Raw genomic sequence first — 20,873 nt, 5'->3', positions numbered from 1 at the left:
AGCCTTTATGTTATTTAGACAAAGAAACGACAAATCTGTCAAGAACTGACAAGACAAAGACACTTAGGCTTGGGTACTGGTTAGTGAAGAAACTCAACAGGGTTTGTTACCAGCCTTCAGGCCCTGATTTCCCCATCTCTGGGGATAAGCCTGACTCTCTGCCTCCTGGTGCAGGAAGGCTAGCTTCCACATGGGAAATTTATTTCCTACTTTCAAGGGGACAGAGAGGAGGGTCAGAGTCTCCTTCTTGCATCCACTGCTTTTCTCAAGTAGCTTAAATTCAGAGTAATCAGTGTCTGCCACTTTGGCATATTTTAGGGTGGCTTGCCCTGGGCCCCGTGAAACCCAACCACCCATAAAAAATGGAGCTCACACAGAGCAATAAGAGGGGAGCAACCACCCATAGAAGAATGGAGCTCACGCAGAGCAATAAGAAGGGGGTAAGCCACTACACCGCGCAGCACAGATGAGTCTCAAGGATGTGGCTGTAAAGGCAGCCAGAGGAAGCACTTCCCATACAGGTCTCTTTCTATGAAACTCTAGGAAAGATGAGTGGAATCGACAGTCAGAGATGGATGATCAGTAGTTGCTTAGGGATGGGGGAGCCGTATTGACTGGGAAGGGGGATTCTGGAGGATGGCAAGTTTGTGTTGACTGAGGGGCCATGGGGTGATACAGTTGTCAACACTCATTGACCTACACACTTAAAATGAGTTCATTTTCCTGTGTGTAGATTGTCCTTCCAGAAAGCTGACTGTAAAAGGAAAACAAACAAACAAAACAAAACTGGGGACTTCCCTGGTGGTCCAGTGGTTAAGAACCTGCCTGCGAAGGCAGGGGACACAGGTTTAACCCCTGATCTGGGAAGATCCCACAGAAAAAAAATTTTTAATGGGAAAAAATTGGGGGGGGGGGGAAGAGCCAAAAACAAGAGCAGGAGTCCATTCAAGAGGTTCAAGAGCAGGAAAATCTAATCCACAAGGACAGAGGCCAGTGATGGGACCTCAGGAGGGTGCACATGACTGGAAAGAGGTACTTGGGACTCTCTGAGGGTGATCAGAAGCTTCTTTTTAAAAATGTATGTATTTGGCTGCACTGAACCTTAGTTGGAGCATGCAGGATCTTCAATCTTCACTGACGCACATGGGATCTAGTCCCCCAACTAAGGATCGAAGCCAGGCCTCCTGCGTTAGGAGCTCAGAGTCTCAGCCACTGGACCACCAAGGAAGTCCCAGAAGCTTCTTTCGTGCTCTGAGCTGCAATTCCTGGGGGGCACACGGAGGTTTATTCATTGAGCTTATGTCTGAGATGTTGCTACTGAGCTCAGATTTGGCTGCTCGAAGCTTGAGATACAATACTCAGGAAACAAGTACTGGTAAGAAAGGAAAGCTTGCTTTCTATAGGAGGCCAGCAACCTGGGGGAGAAGGGTGACTCGGGTCCAAAAGCCGACTCTGCTTGCTACTCGGGATGTTCAGGGTTCTCGTAGGTGAGGGAGGGCTTCCCAAGTGGCGCTGTGCTGTGCTGAGTCGCTCAGTTGTGTCCGACTCTTTGCGGCCCCGTGGACTGTAGCCCACCAGGCTCCTCTGTCCATGGGGATTCTCCAGGCAAGAATGCTGGAGTGGGTTGACATGCCCTCCTCCAGGGGATGTTCCGCACCCAGGGACCAAACCCAGGTCTCCCGCATTGCAGGCGGATTCTTTACCATCTGAGCCAAGTGGTAAAGAACTGGCCTGCCAAGAAGAAGGCCTAAGAGACACAGGTTTGATTCCTCGTTCACCACTCCAGTACTTTTGCCTGGAGAATCCAACGGACAGAGAAGCCTGGCGGGTTACAGTCCATAAGGTCACAAAGATTCAGACACAACTGAAGCGACTTGGCATGCACACATAGGTGGAGGGAGGGGGCTACATACAGAAACAGCACAGTCAGCTCCAGTGATCCTCTCGAAATTGGTCACACAGTGGTCTCAGCAGCATCATCTTAAGCACAGTTAATTTTCAGTTCCACAGTTGGCTTGGGTCCATTTCTTTGAGGCCAGTTCTTGGAACTGTGTGTGATGGAGCACCTCATGTCATGCCTACAGTCTGGTCATCAAACAGTTAACTCCTTCCACCTGATGGGAGTTTCAGTATCAGCCAACAGCTCATAGGAGATGACTCAGAGTATTCTCTATAGCCTTTGAGGAGGAACTAAGAGGTCCTTGACTTTGTTTAATGACTAAACTTTATTATTTTTCCTGTTTGCTTTGCTTTGCTTCTGCATTTTTTCCCCCTTTCTCTGAATAAGTTCATTCTATGGCTAACATTTTTCTATAGACAAAAGGCAGTGAAGGACATCAGGGTGGTGTTCTGTCCTGGGAAAGCCCCATCGGGTCCTGCTCAGGGTCAGAGTCTTCCATCTCAATTTTCAAACTACGGTCATGAGGACTACGCAGGACTGTAGCAGGAATCACCACTTACTGGATGTGCTGAGTCCACAGACGATGTCTTTGATAGCAAGAAGAAAATGCTTAAAAGACAGTGTGAAGTATCACACGATCTGAGGCACATTCAGTATGCAAATATGCAAACAGATATGTGGAGAAAAGAGGGGAAGGTGAGGCTGTTGGCAGAGAGCGTGGTTTTCCCACGTCTCTTTTCTCTATTCTAATAAATACGGTTATACTTCGATGAGTATAAAAAGAGAATTGTAACGACTTTTAAAAACTCTTCGCTATTTTGACAGATAAAATTTGGAAATAACCCAAATGCTCAACAACAAAGGATCGGTTTTTAAAATATATGTGGGTGTCCATTCAGTACAATAAGGTCTGATTCATCTTCTTCTCTCCTCTCTGAAAAAGTCCAAAGGGAGAGTTGCCACTAGTAAATCAAGATTTTTTGTCGCTGTTGTGTGGTGTGTGGTGTGTGTGTTTGTGTGCGGGTTGGGTTGGTTTTTTTGTTTGGTTGGTTGGGGGGTTTTTAGGTTGGACTTCCAGGGAATTTTCAGTTTCTGCTTTTCCTATTTGTAAATTGTATCTTATTACCTGGATGATTTGCTACAAGCCCAGGTTACTCCTCCGATCAGAAATGGGAAAACATACAAGTCTCGCCCAGGGGAACCGCCACCCCCTCCCTCTGCCTTCACGCCACACCCCCTGGCTGAGGCGCCCTGGATCTGGCGAGCCAGCTGGGTCTCACCCCGTTAGGGGACTGCGGTGACCCCAGACGTATTGTGGCAGGGAGGGGGTGAGTCGAGCGCAAGGCGAAGCCCACGGCCTTCCTTCGAAGGGGCACAAATGTCCCCTGGGTGACCCTGGCGCCTTGCGGCCCCTCTCTGGGTTTCAGCTTCCTCCCGCTTATACCAGATGGGCCCCGGGTGGGTTGCAGGGATGCGGTCTACGCCCCCAGGGCTGGTACCCAGCTTGGACCAGGCCCCGCATGACTTCCAAGAGCCTCCCTCCGTGAGGTGCTCCTCTCCGCCTAGCGAGCCCTGCCGCCTCCAGGGGCGCACGAGGGGCCTGCGGCGTCCAGGGAAAACCCTGCCTTCCGGTTTGGGTTACTCAGGCCGCGACGCGAGACGGCTCCCGGGGAAAGCCCGGCCGCCCCACCCAGCTCGGCGCCAGCATCCTCAGCATCCGCACCACTCTCGGCCGCCCCATTGGCTGACGCCCGCTCTGCAGGGCCGCCCAGCAGCCAATCGCGGGCTGGGGGCGGGGCTCCGGGCTCCGCCGGAAGATCCCATCCGCTGCGGCCCGACGCGCCTCGGGACAGAGCTGCCCCGGCCCCTTGCGGCGCGCCCGGGCGGGAGGAGCCGGTCACGCAGGAGCCGCTGCTGGGAGCCGAAGGCCGGGACTATGACACCTTCCCCGAGAAGCCGCCCCCGTCACCAGGGGAGAGGACGCGGGTCGGGTGAGAGTCTCTGGGCGTAGGGTCTGCGGGTGGAGGATGCGGATGGCCTGGTAACCTCCAGTGGGCAGCTGGCTCCCCGACCTTGGGCCTCCACTGACTGTGGGGGAGTGGCCACCACGGGGCCGCCTAGTTCAGACACACTAGTCCTGGTCCCCCCTGAGCACTAGGCCCAGCCCCAAGCTGGCAGAGACAGGGCCATGGACGTCCAGAGAAGGTGAGGGGTTTGCCTAAAGTCAAGCAGCAAGCCTTGCATGGCAAAGCTGGGGGCAGCCGCCAGGGATCCTGTTCTCGGAACGGCGCCCTGCACCCGTGTCCCAGCCCCAGCAATGGGCTGCCCTCATGCCCTGGGGGTTTCCCCAGGGAGCCGGTGCTCAGGCCCGGGCGGTGCCAGTCTGGCCAGCTCTTGACCCATCTGTCCCCAGCACTGCCCTCTGAGCGGGCAGTCATTGTGCTCAGGCCAGGCAGCAGTTGGCGGGGAGGGGCGGGGGCTGGACGCAAAGATCCTGACGGCTCTGCACCGCCCCCACCCACACCAGGGTCCTGCAGAGCAAGAGAGTGTTCCTGGCTACCTTCGCTGCTGTGCTGGGCAATTTCAGCTTCGGGTACGCCCTTGTCTACACGTCCCCCGTCATTCCTGCCCTGGAGCACTCCTCGGATCCAAACCTGAATCTGACCAAAACCCAGGCATCCTGGTTCGGGGTAAGAGCCACGCTCTGAGCTGACAAGGGACAGGGCAGGGGGAGCAGGGACCCATTGAGCTCTGTCCCCAGCTAGGAACCCCCCCCCAAGCTCAGCCACGGGACCCCCACCAGGGCCCTGGTCTGCCCCTCCCCCATCCACTCCAGGTGGGCAATAGGGGTGCGGGGTAGTGAGGCCAGACAGTGGCTCCGAAATGAAAGGGGGAAGTGAAAGCTGATGGAGGAGGCTTGGGAAGGAGCAGGTGGGAGGTGTCCCTTAAGACCTCCACCCAGTGGGGCTGAGGTTCCCCAGATCACCCCCACACCTGGAGCTGGGCCGTCACAACAGAGCAGGCGCCTCCCTGGACAAGGGGAGACAGGGCACTCTGGTACTAACGGAAAGAGCATTGCTGGGCCACAAGGGTGCCAGGAGAGATGGCGGGCGTGTGGGCAGGAGGAGCACGGGGCCTCGGAGTCCCAAGATTCTGGAGCTGCCATCTTAGCACTGTTATATTTGCAACCACGGCATATTAGCTAAGATAATAACACCCAACACGCGCTGTGCACCTAGTCTGTGCCGGGCCTGCTCGGCACCACCCACGTGAGCTGGTTCACTCCAGGGCCAACGCTATGAGGTGGGTGCTACTGCTATCCCCATAACGCAGCTGCAGAAAATGAGGCTCAGACAGGCTCAGCAGGATGCCCAGGTCGTTGACTGGATCTAACTCCCCATATATGCAGCAGGGAGTCTGAGAACCCCCAAACCTTAAAATCCCAAGGGCTTCAAGTCACAGAACCCTCCTGTCTACTATATGACAGTGCTAGGCGTTTAAACACCGGTCTGGACAGAACCGCGGCAGACACCTGTTGTGGCTTCCCTCACAAACAGCTGTCCATGTGCTGCTTGTACCCCTCTGGGGACAGGAGGCTCACTACCATCAAGAGCCCCAGTCCTGCAGCCCAGGCTCCCAGGACAGCCTGGGAGAGCAGCTGTCTCTAGGCTCTGATGGGGCGGGGTGCTGGGTGCCCAGGCATGCCTGCCCTGCATCCTTCCTCTGCAGTCTGTGTTCACCCTGGGTGCGGCTGCCGGGGGACTCAGCGCCATGGTCCTCAATGACCTCCTGGGCCGGAAGCTCAGCATCATGTTCTCAGCTGTGCCTTCAGCAGCCGGCTATGCGCTGATGGCGGGCGCCCACGGCCTCTGGATGCTGCTTCTGGGAAGGATGCTGACGGGCTTCGCAGGGGGTCTCACAGCTGCCTGCATCCCGGTAAGGCCAGGACTGCCCAGCCCGGGCTCCTCACTGCCTCAGTGTTTGCACTGACCACCACGAGCTTCGGGCCCGCACCCCACCCCCCCCCCCCCGCACAATCTGTGGGGATGTGTTTGCCAGGGAGCCTCAGCTCAGCACCCCCAGGGCAGCTAACTTGGGGGAAATGTGACACTATGCCCCAAGCTGCCCCCACTCTGGACTCCCCAAACTTCCTGTCTCAAAGCCTGGCAGACCCGTTGCTCAATCAGAGAAAATCCACATTGAGCAATGTAACAGGAAGTAAAGGGAACTCCCTGCCCTGCACCCCTCCTGGGACCCCGCATGTTACCCACCACTCCCACATTGAGGCTGGGCAGGCCCAGCTGGGCACAAAGCCCTGGGTCGGGGGAGCGGAGGCCAGAGTCTGGGTGCTTTTGGGCCTCCACCCCCAGCCTCGTGTCCCCATGTCAGGGCTGAGTGGTTCTGCCCACTTCACCATTCAGGCAGCTGAGGTCCTGCTGAGATCATGACCAGGGCGAGAACCCACAGAAGCCCCCACTCCCCGCTCCCCGGGCTCACTGGGCCACTCCGCTCACCCCAGCCGGGCCCAGCACGTGTGCTCAGCAAAGGCCGGGCGGCCTGTGTCTTGCAGGTGTATGTGTCTGAGATTGCTCCCCCCAGCGTCCGCGGGGCCCTGGGCGCCACACCCCAGCTCATGGCGGTGTTCGGGTCACTGTCCCTCTATGCCCTCGGCAAGTATCATCCAGATGCACACGAAACACCTCCTGTGTGCAGGCTGGGGGGGGTTGGGGGACGGGGCCGCTGAGCAGCAGGGGCTGGAAGGGACAAAAGAAAGTGAAAGCGTGAGTCACTCAATCGCGTCCAACTCTTTGTGACCCCGTGGACTGCAGCCCGCCAGGGTCCTCTGTCCATGGGATTCTGCAGGCAAGAATACTACGGTGGGTTGCCATGCCCTTCTCCAGGGGAATCTTCCAGACTCAGGGGTCAAACCCAGGTCTCCTGCATTGTAGGTAAACTTTTTTACTGTCTGAGCCACCCAGGGAAGCCCAACCCGAGAGGAAGGGACAAACCTGCCCACAATGATCCCCTGCTGGGAGGCCAGGGGTGGGGGAGGCCATGGTGTTGTGTGCCTGCGGGCAGTTCCCTGCGCCTCTCTGGTCATGAGGCCTCACCCCTAACTGGGCCGTGAGGGTTCTCCTAGGCTGGCAGTCTTGTAAATTGTCTTTTAATAGCAGAATGGTTTCTGGCAAATAGTCTCAGGTGGGAAGTCCATACATAAAAGTGATCAGATCTACAGCCATACCACCCAGAATGCTCCTGACCTTGTCAGATCTCAGAAGCTAAGCTTGGCTGGTCCTGGTTTGTACTTAGATGGGAGAAAAGTGATCCGAGTACGGCCGGCGTGTGGGGGGTGGTCAGTGTTTGCTGGTAGAGGCCCCCAGGGCCTTGCTGCTCAGCCTACTCCTCCGTCACTCTGCTATGACCCTTGGGGCCCTCCAAGGACCTGGGCCCTGTGATCAGAGTGCAGCCCAGCTTGGAGAAACCAGGGTAGGCTTCCTGTAGGAGGCGGCCCTGGGACTAACCCTTGAAGGCGAGTGAGGCTGCTCAGAGGCCCCCGGTGGGAGGGGTTGTGTCCGGCCCTGCCCCAGCCCCTCACAGCTCCTGTCCACAGGCCTGCTGCTGCCCTGGCGCTGGCTGGCCGTGGCCGGGGAGGGGCCGGTGCTCATCATGGTGCTGCTGCTCAGCTGTATGCCCAACTCCCCTCGCTTCCTGCTGTCCAAGGGCAGGGACGCGGAGGCGCTGCAGGCGCTGGCCTGGCTGAGAGGGGCCGATGCCGACACCCGCTGGGAGTTCGAGCAGATCCAGGACACCGTCCGGAGACAGGTGTGTGCAGGGTGGGTGTCCTGCAGCGCTGTGGGAGATGGGCCATTCACACCACTGGCGTGAGCCTTGGTTACCTTTCTTGGAAAGCAGGGATGAGAGCAGTTCCCACCTCCAGGAACGAGGGGTTGGGGCGGGACATCTCAGGGCCTGGCCCAGGGTGTGTATGCGCCACGTGGTGGAGGCCCGGGGCCAGCCATGTTGCCATCGGGGGGCCTGCCTCAGCCCACCTGCTGACCCGGGAGCCTGGGTCCCTTGGGGGTCCCCAGAGGTAGGGCTGCCCCAGGGGCAGGGACCTTTCCTGGAAGAGGGAAGAAGGGAGCCTCCTGCCTAGCGCCGGGCACCCTAGGCCAGGGTGGCTCCAGCCGGAGGGGCCGGCACAGCCCCCTGCAGCGGCAGCCTCGTGTCTCCAGAGCAGCCACCTGTCGTGGGCCGAGGCCCGGGACCCCCACATGTACCGCCCCATCGTCATCGCCTTGCTGATGCGCTTCCTGCAGCAGCTGACGGGCATCACGCCCATCCTCGTCTACCTGCAGTCCATCTTCGACAGCACCGCGGTCCTGCTGGTGAGAGCCCGCCCACACTGCCCCCGGGCCCAGGGAGGCCGTGCCCGCTGAGTGCCCGCCCTGTCCAGGGCCAGGGGTGCACCCACGTCTCCTGTTTCCGCGCTGCCCGCCTGTCCTCAGAGTAACGTTTGTGAGTAAAGCTCGCGTGCTTTATAAATAAGATACCCGGAATTACAAAGGAGACCAGTCTTCTAGAAGAACAGACCCCTGGGAGCTGCAGATCCCAGGCTCAGAGCATCTGTCACTTGCTGAGGAAGTCAGTCCCCATGCCCCAAACCTCAGCTTCCTCCTCTGTGAACTGGAGATAATAGCCAGCAGGCCTTCACCCGCCTACCCTGGGCTCAGAGATGAGATGAGATGTGAAGATTAGTAGGAGCAGTGGTGCCAGGATCCCGTACCAGCTCCGGGCTTAGTGGTGGGCATGGCGGTTGTACCCCCTGCCAGCAAGGCCCCGCGGGCTGGGCTGGGTGACCGGTGCCACTGCCTGGCACAAAGCAGCTGAGCTGGGGCCTGCCCCTGTGGATCCTTGGGGACTGGGGTCCTCTGCCTCAGGGCCCCCTCCTTGCAGCCCCCCAAGGATGACGCCGCCATCGTGGGCGCCGTGAGGCTCCTGTCCGTGCTTATTGCAGCCCTCACCATGGACTTGGCCGGCCGCAAGGTCCTGCTCTTCATCTCGGGTGAGTGCGGGTGGGTCGCCTGCGCTTGCTTTTGCTCCTTCAGCTGCTGCCCTCGCGGTGGGAGCATCAGAGGGGGCCTGGGTCACAGCTGCCCTGCCAGGTGGACTTGGGTCTCCCCGGTGCCTGGCGCAGCAGGGCTGGACATCCAGAAAGGCCTGCTGGGGCTCGCGGGAGCGAGCACGCCGACTGTGACACACGCTGGGTGTGACGGCCCAGACGCCGGCAGGGCAGGAGTGGCCTGGAGGGCAGTGGGCGGCGCAGGGCACCGAGGGGCTCGGGCTCACGGTGTCCTGGCCCCCCGAGGGCCGCCGGTCTGTCCACAGCGGCCAGCATGTTTGCCGCCAACCTGACCCTGGGGCTGTACGTGCATTTCGGTCCCAAGTCTCTGGCCCCCAACAGCACCGTGGGCCTGGAGCATGCGGCCCTGGAGGGCACGGAGCAGCCCCTGGCCACACCCACCAGCTACCTCACCCTGGTGCCCCTGCTGGCCACCATGCTCTTCATCATGGGTAGGTGCGGCCGTGGAGGGGTGGGGGCGGGCCAGCATCATGCGCTCGGATGGGTTGGGGTGCTGTCTGGGTGGTTGGGGAGGGTCTCCCAGCAGCTCCAGGGAGACACTGAGGCCTCCCCTGGCCCCCAGATGGGGTTTGAGCGCGCCCTTCCCCCCCCACTCCCGGCAGGCTATGCAATGGGCTGGGGGCCCATCACCTGGCTCCTCATGTCAGAGATCCTGCCCCTGCGGGCCCGCGGCGTGGCCTCGGGGCTCTGCGTGCTGGTCAGCTGGCTCACTGCCTTTGCCCTCACCAAGTCCTTCCTGCTGGTGACGGTGAGTACTCGGCCCATGGGCCCGGGGGCCCCCTGGCCGGGCGTCTCCTTGTGTCCCCTCAGCCTCAGCACACGCTCCCTTCACACCAGGCCAGGGACCAAGTGACAGCGTAGTGAAGGCTCCTTCAGTTCAGCAAACACTCGGCTCAGGGAACCGTTGGGAGAAGTCAGGCAGCTGACCCCCAGACCGGGGTGGGACCACAGAGCCACGCCCGCCCGCCCTGCCGCACCCTCCCGGGCAGCGAGCATGGTCTTCCCGCCAGTGGGCAGCTCGGGTCTCTAGGCCGAGCACTTCCCCGTCCTAACTTCACTCTTGGCTCAGACTCGCAGCAGGCCCTGAAGCCAGCCGCAGTCCCCAGTGCCCAGGTGGGAGGCTCTGATGCGGACAGCTTGGCAGGGCCTGTCCTGGTGCACTCAGTGGATCAGGGCAGGGTGGGGGCACCCAGAGAGGTGCCAGCAGGAGGCAGAGCGATGGTGGGGAGGAGGGGGCGGCAGGCAGAGTAGGTGCATGCCCCCAGCCGTGCCGTGGTGGCAGGCCTGCTGCAGGCAGGTGCGTGGGAAGGCTGAAAGGTAAGGTGGGCTTTGGAACCAGGGAGAGGCTGGTGTCTGGGGCCAGGGTGGGCTCCAGCTCAGAGGAGGAGGTCAGTCCCAGGGCCCAGCACCAGAAGGGGGCTGCCTGCAGCCCTGGAGGGCCCCGAACACCGTGCTAAAGTGGCTGGATTTCCTGCGGGTGGTGGGGAGCCCCAGGGTGTCTGACTGGTAATGAGATAGAGCGCCGCATCCCAGGCTGGCTAGCACAAGCTGAGCCAGAAACTGACGCTGGCTCCCCGTGACCCGTGCGCTCTCCCCCCCAGAACGCCTTCGGCCTGCAGGCCCCCTTCTTCTTCTTCGCCGCCGTGTGCCTGGTGAACCTGGCCTTCACCGGCTGCTGCGTGCCCGAGACCAAGGGCCGGTCGCTGGAGCAGATAGAGTCCTTCTTCCGCACCGGGAGGACGTCCTTCCTGCACTAGGGAGGGTCCCCGCCGGAGAGGGCCACACCCCTGGGCCGTGGAGCTGGGCTCTGGCCCCGAACCTGCACCCTGCATCCGGGAGGCAGCAGCAGCCCGCCGACGACGACCCGGGCACAGGAGGGCGGCCCTGAGGCCTGACAGCCCTTGGAACACGTGCAGGCCCTGGGCAGGCAGCACCGCCGGCCAGCGGCGTCACACACCCGCCCGCCGGACCTGCCGGCAGAGGCGGCCATCACACAGCCCCAGGCCAGGGACAAGGCCTCACTAGGAGACCCCGTGCTGAGGACAGACGGGCCAGCACTGGTGGACTGGCTCTGCACAGGGACGCCGCCCCCACCCGGCTGCTCCCATCGCCTGGCGGCCGTGCAGGGACCAGGGCAGGAAGCTGCACCTGTGAGGCCTGTGGACACCACAGGGGACGTGCTGGACGCCCACCGGCCAGGGCACAGGACCCAGCATGGACTCTGCCTCCTACACCCGCCCGCTTCCGGAACAGGAAGTGCTTGAGGGTGAGCTGTGTTCACCGTATTTATACCAATAAATGAGAGGAGGGCGTGGGGAGTACTCCCGGTGGGGGAGCCCCCCAGCAGCCAGGTCAGACCCAAGACTCAGCTGAGGTTGCCAGGGCCTGCTGCCCCGGGCCACCGCAGTCTGCCCACAGCGAGGCAGAAGGAAGGGGTGAGAGCTGGGGGTCCCCGGCCGTGAGGTCCCAGCTCCTCCTGGCTGTGTGCTCGGAAGAGCCACCTGCGCCGTCTCAGATGCTGGGAGCAGGCCGCACGGCACCCCGAGGACACGGCGGGTTCCCCCAGGGCTGGGGGCCCCTGCTCAGCTGCTCTGGGGTCAGGGCGTCCCTTCCGGACCAGAGGGGAAAGGTAACGAGCAGAGCGCGGGAGCGAGCACACAGACCGCCATCAGGCTTTATTGCTCAAGACTCGAGGCAGACACGGAGAGTCGACAAGGGCCGTGGGGGACAGAGCCCAGACCCCAGGGCGGGCGAGCCCTGGCCACCTCGGCAGGTGACCTGCCCACTCTGGCCTGTGACCCGGGAGCTGGACGGCCTGCCCAACACCCACCAGCTTCCTCAGAGGCCAGAGACACAACCCTGCTCCACACACAGCCAGCTCTTCCCTCCTGCAGCCGGGAGACCCCATCAGCAGGGAGACCCCATCAGCAAGGAGACCCTGTCAACAGGGAGACCCCGGTCAGCAGGAGACTCCCCCCATCAGCAGGGAGACCCAGCAGAGGCAGGAGTGACTCCAGAGCCCCACCTGCTGGGGAAGGATGAGCCAGGAAGGATGGGCAGGGCCTCGCTCCTCCAGGGAGGTAGACAGTCTGATCCGCGGCACACGCAGGAGACACACGCACACCCTGCCGGCCTGGAGAGGCCTACCGCCCACAGCCCTCTGACCCCGGCACTGGCCTAAGGAAGGTGGTCCCGGAGGACCCCTGAAGGCACATGTCCCATGGGGCCGGCCGCACTGTAGGCCCTGCCACCCCGGAGCTCAGCCTGGCCGGGCTCCCAGGAGAGCTGCTGGGTGGGGGGTGCGCTATCCCCAGGACAGGGCCTGCCTCCCAGCCACCAACCCTAGCGAACCCCAGAGATGAAAGTCCATCTGGAAGCAAAGATCGGGTGCCGCCCTAGGGCTGGCTCCAGAAGGCGGGAGCAGCCCTCCAGGCTCCTGGGAGGGGCAGAGGCAGAGCCCCAGAGCCGCGCACGGCTGGCCCCAGCCGGCCAGGCCCGGGGGAGAGGCCTGCTCCTGCGCTCGTCCACAGTGACGGGACCGGGGCCAGAGCACGCCCTGGCCAGCGGTCAGGCTGCCAGAGCTACCAGCAGAGGCACCAGAGGGGCATCTGGGGGTCCCCGCGGAGGAGACTGGTGGGGCCTGGGCAGTGGTGGGAGGCCGGGGTGGCCAGGCAGAAGCGGCCCAGGAAGCTCAGCTCATGGAGTACGCTCCTGCCTGGGGGGCCAGGAGGCCCGAGTGGACGTGCCCCCACCTGGAGAAGGGACCGACGTCCCCAGGAGCAGCTCCTCCCAGGCCTCCGGCCGGTCACAATGGGTGGTCCCGCCAGCCACATGAAGTCTCGAAACCCACCCCATGGCCTGCGGTCGGCCAAGCCGGGCCAGCTGGGAACAGCGGGGCCAGGGGGCCATCTGTGCGGAGCCCTGCAGCTGGTCACCCGAGGCTCCCTCTGCTCGCTCTGCGGCCTCTGGTGAGGCCCTCACCCTGCCCCTCGGTGCTTGGCTCGGGGCGATGCCAAGGGCGGGGCACGGGGGGGGCAGAGGAGGACTCCATGCGTGGGGACAAGTGAGAGGGGCTGAGAGAACCAGACACGGGCTCCTCCCCAGACCCCTCGGGGTCCACGCTCACACAGACCAGGGGGCGAGCGGGGGCAGGAGCGCCCCCCGGCCCCCTCACAGCTCCCCCTCCAGGGCGTCTGTGAGCTTCTCCTCATCCACCTGCTGCCTCTGCTGCTGGATCCTGGCGTAGGAGATCGCATCGCCCCTGGGGAGACAGGGCAGTCAGCGCCACACGGGGCACAGACCCCAGACATGCAGCCGCCCGGCCTCTGCCCCGTTCCTGGCCTGGGGCCCTGGGGGTGCCTGCCTAGCACCTGATGACACCCCCTGGTTTCCCGAGATGAGACCCTGTCACTAAGGATGGCAAAGACCCATCCTGTCGCTTCTGAGAGTGGCCTGGGCTGCCAGGGACATGAATTGAGGAGGACTGGGACCCTCGGGCTGGGCTCTGCGGGACTGGGGGGGCATGGGAACACCGAGCCGGGCGCGGGCCCTCTGGGCAGAGGCTCTCCAGGAGCTGTGCCCCTGCATCCCTGCCATCCCGCGCCAGGGGTCGCGTGAGTTCTCCTGCCTCCACCCCTTAGAGCTCAGACACCTGGGAGACGCTGACGAGGGTCACTGATGGCGGGAAACAGGGCCGCTCCCAGACCTGTGTCCAAGAGGCTCCGGATGGAGAGACCGCCCCCACCCCCACCCCCACCGCAGCCGGGCCGGGGCCAGCAAACGCACCTTTTGCCCAGCGCAGACAGCCCATACAGGACTCCGGTGGCGAAGGCGACGGCGTTGCCCAGCAGTGTGGTCAGGGTCAGGCTGATGACGATGGGAACAACCGCCATCCTAGGGGAGAAGCAGAAATCAAGGGGCATGCCCACCCACCCATGGCCATGACACCACTTCCTGCTGCCCAGGCTCACCCAGCCCCTTCCCGGACAGCGGGCACAGGAAGAGTGCCCCGGCATCAGCCGGGACACAGGTTCACAATCGGGCTTCACAGAGTCCTCAAACACCATGAGCCTGTCTGCAAAGTTCTGCGCGCTGGGGAGAGAGCCCAAAGCTTTCATCGGATTTTGGGGAGACTACCCTGGTGGCTCAGTGGTAAAGAACCCACCAGCCGATGAAGCAGACACGGGTTTGATCCCCAATCACCCCCATGCCACTGAGCAACGGAACCCATGGGCCCCAACTCCCGCGCTCTCGCTCAGAGAGCCCGCGGTCTGCAGCAGGAGCCACACGACGGGAAGCCTGCAGACCACGGCCCAAGAGCAGGCCCACCTGCTGCGACCAGAGAAGCCTGGACAAAGCAGCAAGGGCCTGGCACAACCGAAACACAGATAAAATTATTTAAAAAAAAAAAAAGGTTTTTGAAAGGGTCCGTGATCCAAAAAGGCTGAAACAGCACTGAGATGGTTCAAGCCCTCAATGTGCATAGATACAGGCAGAGGAGAAAAATCCGGTCGTCAGGTCAGGCCCATGCTGGCCTTGTGACTCACAGCATGTTATTCAACTGAGGCTCAATCTTGCTATGGTGAGGTGGGATCAAATCTCAGAGGTTTGTGAGAGGAAGCAGGCAAGGCGTGTTGACTACTTAACGCCTGGAACACCATAAGCAGTAAATAAACTAAGGCTCTTAGTGGTGCAGTAAAATCAGCCACATCTCAACAAGGAAGGTTCCAAAGGTTAAACTGCACAGGGCTTCCCTGTGGCGAGGCACACGCGGAGTGCTTCATCGGTGAGGCAGCCCCCGCTCTGTCTGGTCCCGCTGGCGCCCCCAGAAGGTGGCCGCTCTGGCTTACGTGTCCACAGGGTCAGTGCCGGGTCCTGGCTGGGACGTCCAGACCAGTGGCAGCGATCTGCGTTAACACACACACCCTGTACGCAATGAGGACAAGACTGCAGCCTCTCCCTGGGCTTGACCAACTGAATTCTACCTGCATTTGCTTTCTGGCGGGATGTGTGGTCATGAGGTTTTACTAGAGTTATAAAATTTCCCAGTGATAAAATAATAATAGAAACTGTGAAGGAGAAAAGAGACCATGGGGAAAAAATCTTCTGTCAAAACAAAATTAAAGGCAAACAACAGGCTGGAAATATTTTTACAGGAAACATAATAAAAGATGATGGAATCTTTAATATAGAAAACACATGCAACTTACTAAGTAAGACATTATGATGTCAATCGGTAAAAAGGAAACTAGACCATTAATTACCAAAAAGCAAAATGCAATTAGTAAAAGCATAGAGAAAAAGACTTCACCTCTTGGCTAACAGATACAAACGTGAAAATGGCACATGGCCCAGGGCCAGGGGCAAGGAGGAAGAGACCCAGGGAACCTCTTCAAATTGTGGAAAACAATTTAGTCACACGTTGGAATCATTTAAACGATCATAATCTTTGACCGAGTAACTCCACACCTGGAAACAGATCCTAAGGAAATCATCAGAAACACAGACATTTTTAGCACCAAGATGTTCCCTGCAGCCTGATCTGTACTTCAGTTTACAAATTAAGAGAAACACGACACATCCAGTGGAATAAATATTTCTATCATTAAAAGTCATCTTATGAACCTCTGTGGTAAAACTGAAAACATTTTTACCATGATGTTAAGGGGGGAAAACCAGGACACAAATTTACTTGCAATGGTTAAAACTGGGTGAGAAACAGGTTTTTAAAAATGCCTACAGACAGACTGAAAGAACACATATCAAAATGTAACAGGTAGTGGGGCTTTGAGTAACAACTTTCTCTTTTCCAGGTTATCTTTAACAAACATATGTTACTGTTAGCATTTAAAAATACATTTAAAAAATAAAGATAAAGGCAAAGGACATGCCTACAGGTATTTCATATTCCTCTGTGATCAGACACAGGAGGAAGCAGCTCTAGAACCGAACACGTATCTTGTGCTCAGACTGCCACAACCACTGGCCTCCAGGAAGGGAAGAAACCCTTGAAATAAAAACCTCCATGTTGACGCCTAAGGATAATCCAGATAACCACTCCTCCTGCAGCTGCCAGGAGCTGTTAACAGCCTCCCAGACACCAGGCGCTATTCTAGCAGCTGCATGAGACACATCCTGAAGTTAGTTCAACCTCGGGGTTCAGACGCGAGGACTCAGATGCTGAACTTGTTGCTAGAAGCGGGAAAATCCGAGAAAAGCGTGTTTGGAGGCCCTATTTCCTGTTCTTCCCCCTTCCGTGTCAGGACACCTAGGTCGGCCCCTCTCCTGAAAGGCTGCACAGAGGGACACAAGGATCCACCAGAATCTGCCTAACAGCTCCGAACAGATGGGCCAGCAGCCCAGGCGAGTCTCCTTTCTGCTATTACCGACAATGCTGCAAGGCGTACGGACCTCACGTCCGAAGCCTGTGCAGAAGCTGAGGCTTCTCGACGCAGAACCGCTGGGTCACATCACACAGCGGGCCCACCGTGTGACTCGGCACAAAGGCCATCCCCGTTTAGACCTCCACGGGGAGGACGCCGTAGTGGTCAGCCGGCCCCTCCCCGCTCCTGGCCAACACCGCCGCGTGGGGCAGAGGCAGGGTCTGGGGGAGCTGACTCACGCCCGGCCTGCGGCCCCTCACCCGCAGTAGAAGACGGCCTTCTGCCAGGAACGCAGCCGGTCCGCCTTGGCCGCCACGGCGTTCGCAAACTCCATGAACTGGCAGCAGAAGGGCGCCTCGCACAGCAGCAGGACAGAAGCGTTCATGCTGGAGGGCCGGGGAGAGGAGAAGGCTGACACCGGGCCAGGCTGGCGGGTCCTGGCGCCCGTGTCCCCGGGATGCCACCCCTCCCACTCCTGGCTGCTCACCCCACCAGGCTCCGAGACGAGCCAAAACAGGGCGGCTGGAGCAGGGCGCCCAGTGCAGAGCCATGGCTGGGGGCTGCTATGGCCCCCTCGGGGCTCCCACGGAGGAGCCCAGGGCCCAGTCGCAGTGACCAGACCCTGGGCCCTTCCAGCAGGCCAGGCCCTTCCATCCACCCCCAGCCTGGAGGGAAAGGGTCCCCATTTGTCCCAAGAACCCCCTGAGCCCCGGAGCAGGAACTGTTCTGCACAACTCACACCCCCTACAGGTGCCCGAGTCCCCGGCACACCACCAGCATCCGCCAACCCTCATGGACCAGTGCTCCCAGCTCAACCCCCGGGGGCTCCCCCCAGCCCTCCTGGGAGGTGAGGCTCTGCACACACCCCCAACCCCCCAGGCAGGACTGTCACATGCTTACTCACATCATCCACACGCCGGCCGCAATGTTCAGAGGGTGGATGGTGATGCAGTTGAAGAGGCCCGAGATCGCACAAGCTGTAAAGAGAGACACACGAGCGAGAGTCGGCCAGGGGAGATGGCTCGAGTCAGCGCAAGAAGCCCTTCTAACCCAGCCCCAGGTTCTCCTCACAGCGCCCAGACATCTCCCCTCAGACAGCTGACCCAAGCGAGGCCAGCACACGGCTCCACGGACCGGTGAGGACAGCCTCAGGCAGGTGAAGCAGCTTGCCCAGACCCCACAGCCAGAGTGCAGCTGGATCCCGGAACTGGCCTGCTCGAGGGCTCAGCAAGAGCTTACCGAGGGCATCCCACCCTCTCTCTGTTCCGGGCCTGGGGGAGCCTGCCTTCTGAGCCCCAGCTGTCCCGACACCCACCTGGCAAGGTGCACAGCATCAAAGAGAGACCATCTCTCAAGGGCTCGGGGCAGGACAGGAGGCACCACTCAGCGCAGGCCGCGAGGGAAGCCCTCTGGGTGTGGGTGCGGACAGGGCCGCCCCTCTTGGAACAGAAACTGGGGCCAGGTCAGCCTGGGTCACAATCCCCGCTCTGACCACAGCCCAGCCCAGTGACTCCGGGTGCAGTCTTTTCACCTTTCCAGGCCTGTTTTCTCTCCTGCAGCCCAGCCCGCCCACCCGGAAACACTCAGGGCCTGCGGCAGGGAGGGGACATCCTCTGCTACCCCGGAAAGTGGCTTCCCTGGGGCCCCAAACGTGGAGCTAGCTCACCCCTCCCAACGGCCTCCCACGGCAGGGTCTGTGCACTCACCTCCCTCCATCCCCAGGGCCAGCCCGCTTCACCAAGAACTCCAGGAGCCTGCCAGGCTGGGCCAGGAAGCCAGTTGCTGGGCAGGAAGCTGCCCCCTCCAACAAGGCAGCAATGAGCAACCAGTTCATTAAATTTGCAGCAGCTCCCTCCGTACCTGATCCCTGAGAAGGCCTGGAACCCTCCTGATGTGTTCCCATGTAACCCTACACAGACAGCAAGCGATGGAAGACGAAACCTCGTGAAGTGAAGGGGACCGCCCTGTGCGCCGCCCCCGCCCCCCAAGGTCTCCTGCAGCGACAGACGCGCTCTGCCCTACTAAAAGTGGCACCTGTCCTGGATCGTCACTCATTCAGGCAGCGGGGCTCCCCAGGGCCACAGATATGAGTGCCCACGACATGACACTGCTTCTGCCCAACGGTCCGCTGTGCCTGGTCTCACCTGACAGAGGCCCATGCGTCCTGCCTTCCACCTCCACCCCTGTGTCTACCAAAAGCCAACCTTCCGGAAGGACCCAGTGTCAACCCAGCCAGGAGCCCTTTAACCATCAAGGGCTGGAAGATGTCCCCTCAGGGGCCTCCGATGCTCTTGCCAAGTGAGGGAGGTGTCCAGGGCCAGCCTGTCTCCTCCAAATGACAATCAAGACCCCGAGGAAACGCCTCTCCAAGGCCCCCGACCTGTGGAAGGTGGTGCTCCCGCACAGCGACCACACAGAAGCAGGAGCTGTCTGAACTCGAGTCTCATCTCTGAGACTCCTCTGTGCTTTGGAATCTACCCTGTGTTATATGCGATCCACATATAATCCACCCTGTTGGCGATCCACACGACAATCACATTCCCAAATCTGCAGGTGAAAGTGACATTTCAGGGTGAAGCCACAGGTCTCTCTTCATCTTCACGGGTCAGTACCCCAACACCGTGAACTCCTGGAGCGGCCCATGTATCCTACTTCAAAAGCACAGAGCTGGATGGAATGCCAGGGTTAACAAGGGACTCAGCCTCATGGCTCAGCTGGTAAAGCGTCTGCCCGCCCGCGATACAGGAGACCCGGGCTCAACTCCTGGGTCGGAAAGATCCCCTGGAGAAGGAAATGGCAACCCACTCCAGTATTCTTGCCTGGAGAATCCCATGGACAGAGAAGCCTGGCAGGCTACAGTCCACAGTCCATAGGGTCGCAAGAGTCAGACAAGACTTAGTGACTAAACCACCACCACCAGCAGGGCTGAGGACCCCAAGACAGAGGGAAAAGGGTGAAGGCCGACAGGACACAGTCAGGCCCTCCCCTCCCCACCCCACGCCTCATCAGTGTCAGCCCCACAGCAGCCTCACTTTGATCTGCAAGGGAAACAGCTACCCAAACTCTGAAGGATCATACCTGAGACCTGACCAGTCTCTCCTGCAAAGTCAAAAGCATGCTTCCTCTGAATAGTAGTGACAGGGACTCAGAGGCCCTTTGGTGACTGGCGGAGGGCCTGTCCCACTCTGGCCCCTGGAGAGCGGCACGCTCCTAACCTGCACTGCTGGGCTTTCTTCGGGCCTCCACCCACCTGGGAGGGACCCTAAAGAGGGGCTCCTTCTGGCATATCTGATCAGGGTCTGCCTGGCCCTGGCCCTCTGTGCCAGGCACTCACTGTTCAAATCCTGAGAACGCCTGGACAAACAGACACTCCCTTTCTAACACCTCGGGCTGTGCCCGCCCCAGTCCAGTAATTCACAAGGTTGTGGGTAGCAGCACCACTCAACTAGACTGAGGCTTGCCTCAGAAGACCTGCCACGAGATCTTTCTCTCACTGAGTAGCAGGTCCGCCTTCCTATACCTGCTCTTTTGGGGGTGGCTGTGCTAAAAGAGCCTGGCTTCCCGGAAAACTTGAGGTTGGGGGTGTGTCCAGGACGAGCCTGTGTCCCGGGAACAGGAGGAGGGCGATGCTGAGGCGCTGCTGCGGCTGAGTTGACAGCCGGAGGCAGAGCTGACATCAGAGGAAGCGCACCGTCTCCAAGTGGACAGCGAGGACCCAGAGGAGGGGCCACCTCCCTTCCTCGGGGATCACCTGCTCCCTGACACCACCACCCGCCCCTCGGGAAACCTGGCCAGAACTGCACCCGCCCCACGTGTAAACAACCTTCGCCCAGAGAATAAGGCGACCGCCGTCCGAACGCGCAGCAGTCAGCAGGCGGGTCTGCCCTCCGGCCATGCGCGTCGGCAGGGGTGGGGGTGGGGTGGGGGGGGCGGCGGTGAGGCCACGTCGGGCCGGCAGCTCCCCGGGTGGGTCACGCTCCTCGCCCCGGAACGAGCCCGGAACCGGGGCGCCGGCCGGTAACCATGGCAACCACAGAAGCGCCCGCTTCCCGCGCGCCCCGCACGCCCCGCAGACTGCATCCCGAGCGGGTCCCTTCCCGGTGGCACGCAGGGTGGGGGGCGCGGGGCCGAGCCGGGTACTCACAGACTGCCCCTAACACTCCCGACAGGCGACACAGCCAGCGGTACCACCACGTCATGCCCTCCTCCTGCGCGGGCTGCGCCGAGCTCGCGGGCGCCACCGCCGCTCCGCCCGCGCCGCTCATGGTGCCGCCGTCCGGCGCTGCCCGCCGCGCGCACAAAGGGCCGCGGAGCCAGCCGCGTCGTCCCGGCGCGCGGCCTTGTGGGAGAGGCGGCCGCTTATTAGCATAGGGGGCGGGGCTGGAGGGGCCGGGCGGAGGGAGGGCGCCCAGGAGGCCCGGACTTATTAGCGTAGGGGGCGTGGCCCTCC

The 20,873-nt window shown here is 60.7% G+C and overlaps 2 protein-coding genes across 3 annotated transcripts; one reads left to right on the top strand and one right to left on the bottom strand.

Moving 5' to 3' along the window:
- Positions 1–410: 410 nt before the first annotated feature.
- SLC2A6 (solute carrier family 2 member 6) lies at positions 411–11,398 on the top strand. The gene is made up of 11 exons (XM_020888453.2): positions 411–440; positions 3,467–3,891; positions 4,428–4,590; positions 5,630–5,836; positions 6,471–6,570; positions 7,512–7,723; positions 8,134–8,286; positions 8,855–8,963; positions 9,287–9,472; positions 9,644–9,789; positions 10,643–11,398. Exons 1-11 carry the CDS (start codon positions 411–413, stop codon positions 10,796–10,798), a joined length of 1,887 nt encoding a protein of 628 aa, XP_020744112.2. The 3' UTR covers positions 10,799–11,398.
- Positions 11,399–13,124: 1,726 nt separating this feature from the next.
- CACFD1 (calcium channel flower domain containing 1) lies at positions 13,125–20,778 on the bottom strand. 2 transcript variants are annotated; one of them, XM_020888342.2, is made up of 5 exons: positions 20,568–20,778; positions 17,328–17,400; positions 16,684–16,809; positions 13,827–13,934; positions 13,125–13,302 (listed from the first exon to the last, which is right to left on the bottom strand). In XM_020888342.2, exons 1-5 carry the CDS (start codon positions 20,686–20,688, stop codon positions 13,212–13,214), a joined length of 519 nt encoding a protein of 172 aa, XP_020744001.2. In that variant the 5' UTR covers positions 20,689–20,778; the 3' UTR covers positions 13,125–13,211. The 2 variants fall into 2 exon arrangements, with proteins under 2 accessions (XP_020744001.2, XP_070311853.1); XM_070455752.1 differs by lacking the exon at positions 20,568–20,778 and adding an exon at positions 17,739–19,400.
- Between the last annotated feature and the right edge of the window lie 95 nt (positions 20,779–20,873).

This window comes from Odocoileus virginianus, chromosome 2 (genome assembly GCF_023699985.2).
Source record: "Odocoileus virginianus isolate 20LAN1187 ecotype Illinois chromosome 2, Ovbor_1.2, whole genome shotgun sequence".
NCBI classification, from domain to species: domain Eukaryota; kingdom Metazoa; phylum Chordata; class Mammalia; order Artiodactyla; family Cervidae; genus Odocoileus; species Odocoileus virginianus.
This window is presented reverse-complemented; position numbering and strand designations above follow the sequence as displayed.

Bases quoted from the DNA above. Each gene is read 5' to 3' on its own strand.
- SLC2A6 (XM_020888453.2), top strand. From the start codon at position 411: ATGGAGCTCACGCAGAGCAATAAGAAGGGG. The intron at 441-3,466 runs GTAAGCCACTAC...CTCTCCGCCTAG, and splicing joins CGCAGAGCAATAAGAAGGGG to CGAGCCCTGCCGCCTCCAGG. The intron at 8,964-9,286 runs GTGAGTGCGGGT...GTCTGTCCACAG, and splicing joins GGTCCTGCTCTTCATCTCGG to CGGCCAGCATGTTTGCCGCC.
- CACFD1 (XM_020888342.2), bottom strand. From the start codon at position 20,688: ATGAGCGGCGCGGGCGGAGCGGCGGTGGCGCCCGCGAGCTCGGCGCAG. The intron at 17,401-20,567 runs GTGAGTACCCGG...CTCTCTTTACAG, and splicing joins GGGAGTGTTAGGGGCAGTCT to CTTGTGCGATCTCGGGCCTC. The intron at 16,810-17,327 runs GTGAGTAAGCAT...CCGGCCCTCCAG, and splicing joins GCGGCCGGCGTGTGGATGAT to CATGAACGCTTCTGTCCTGC.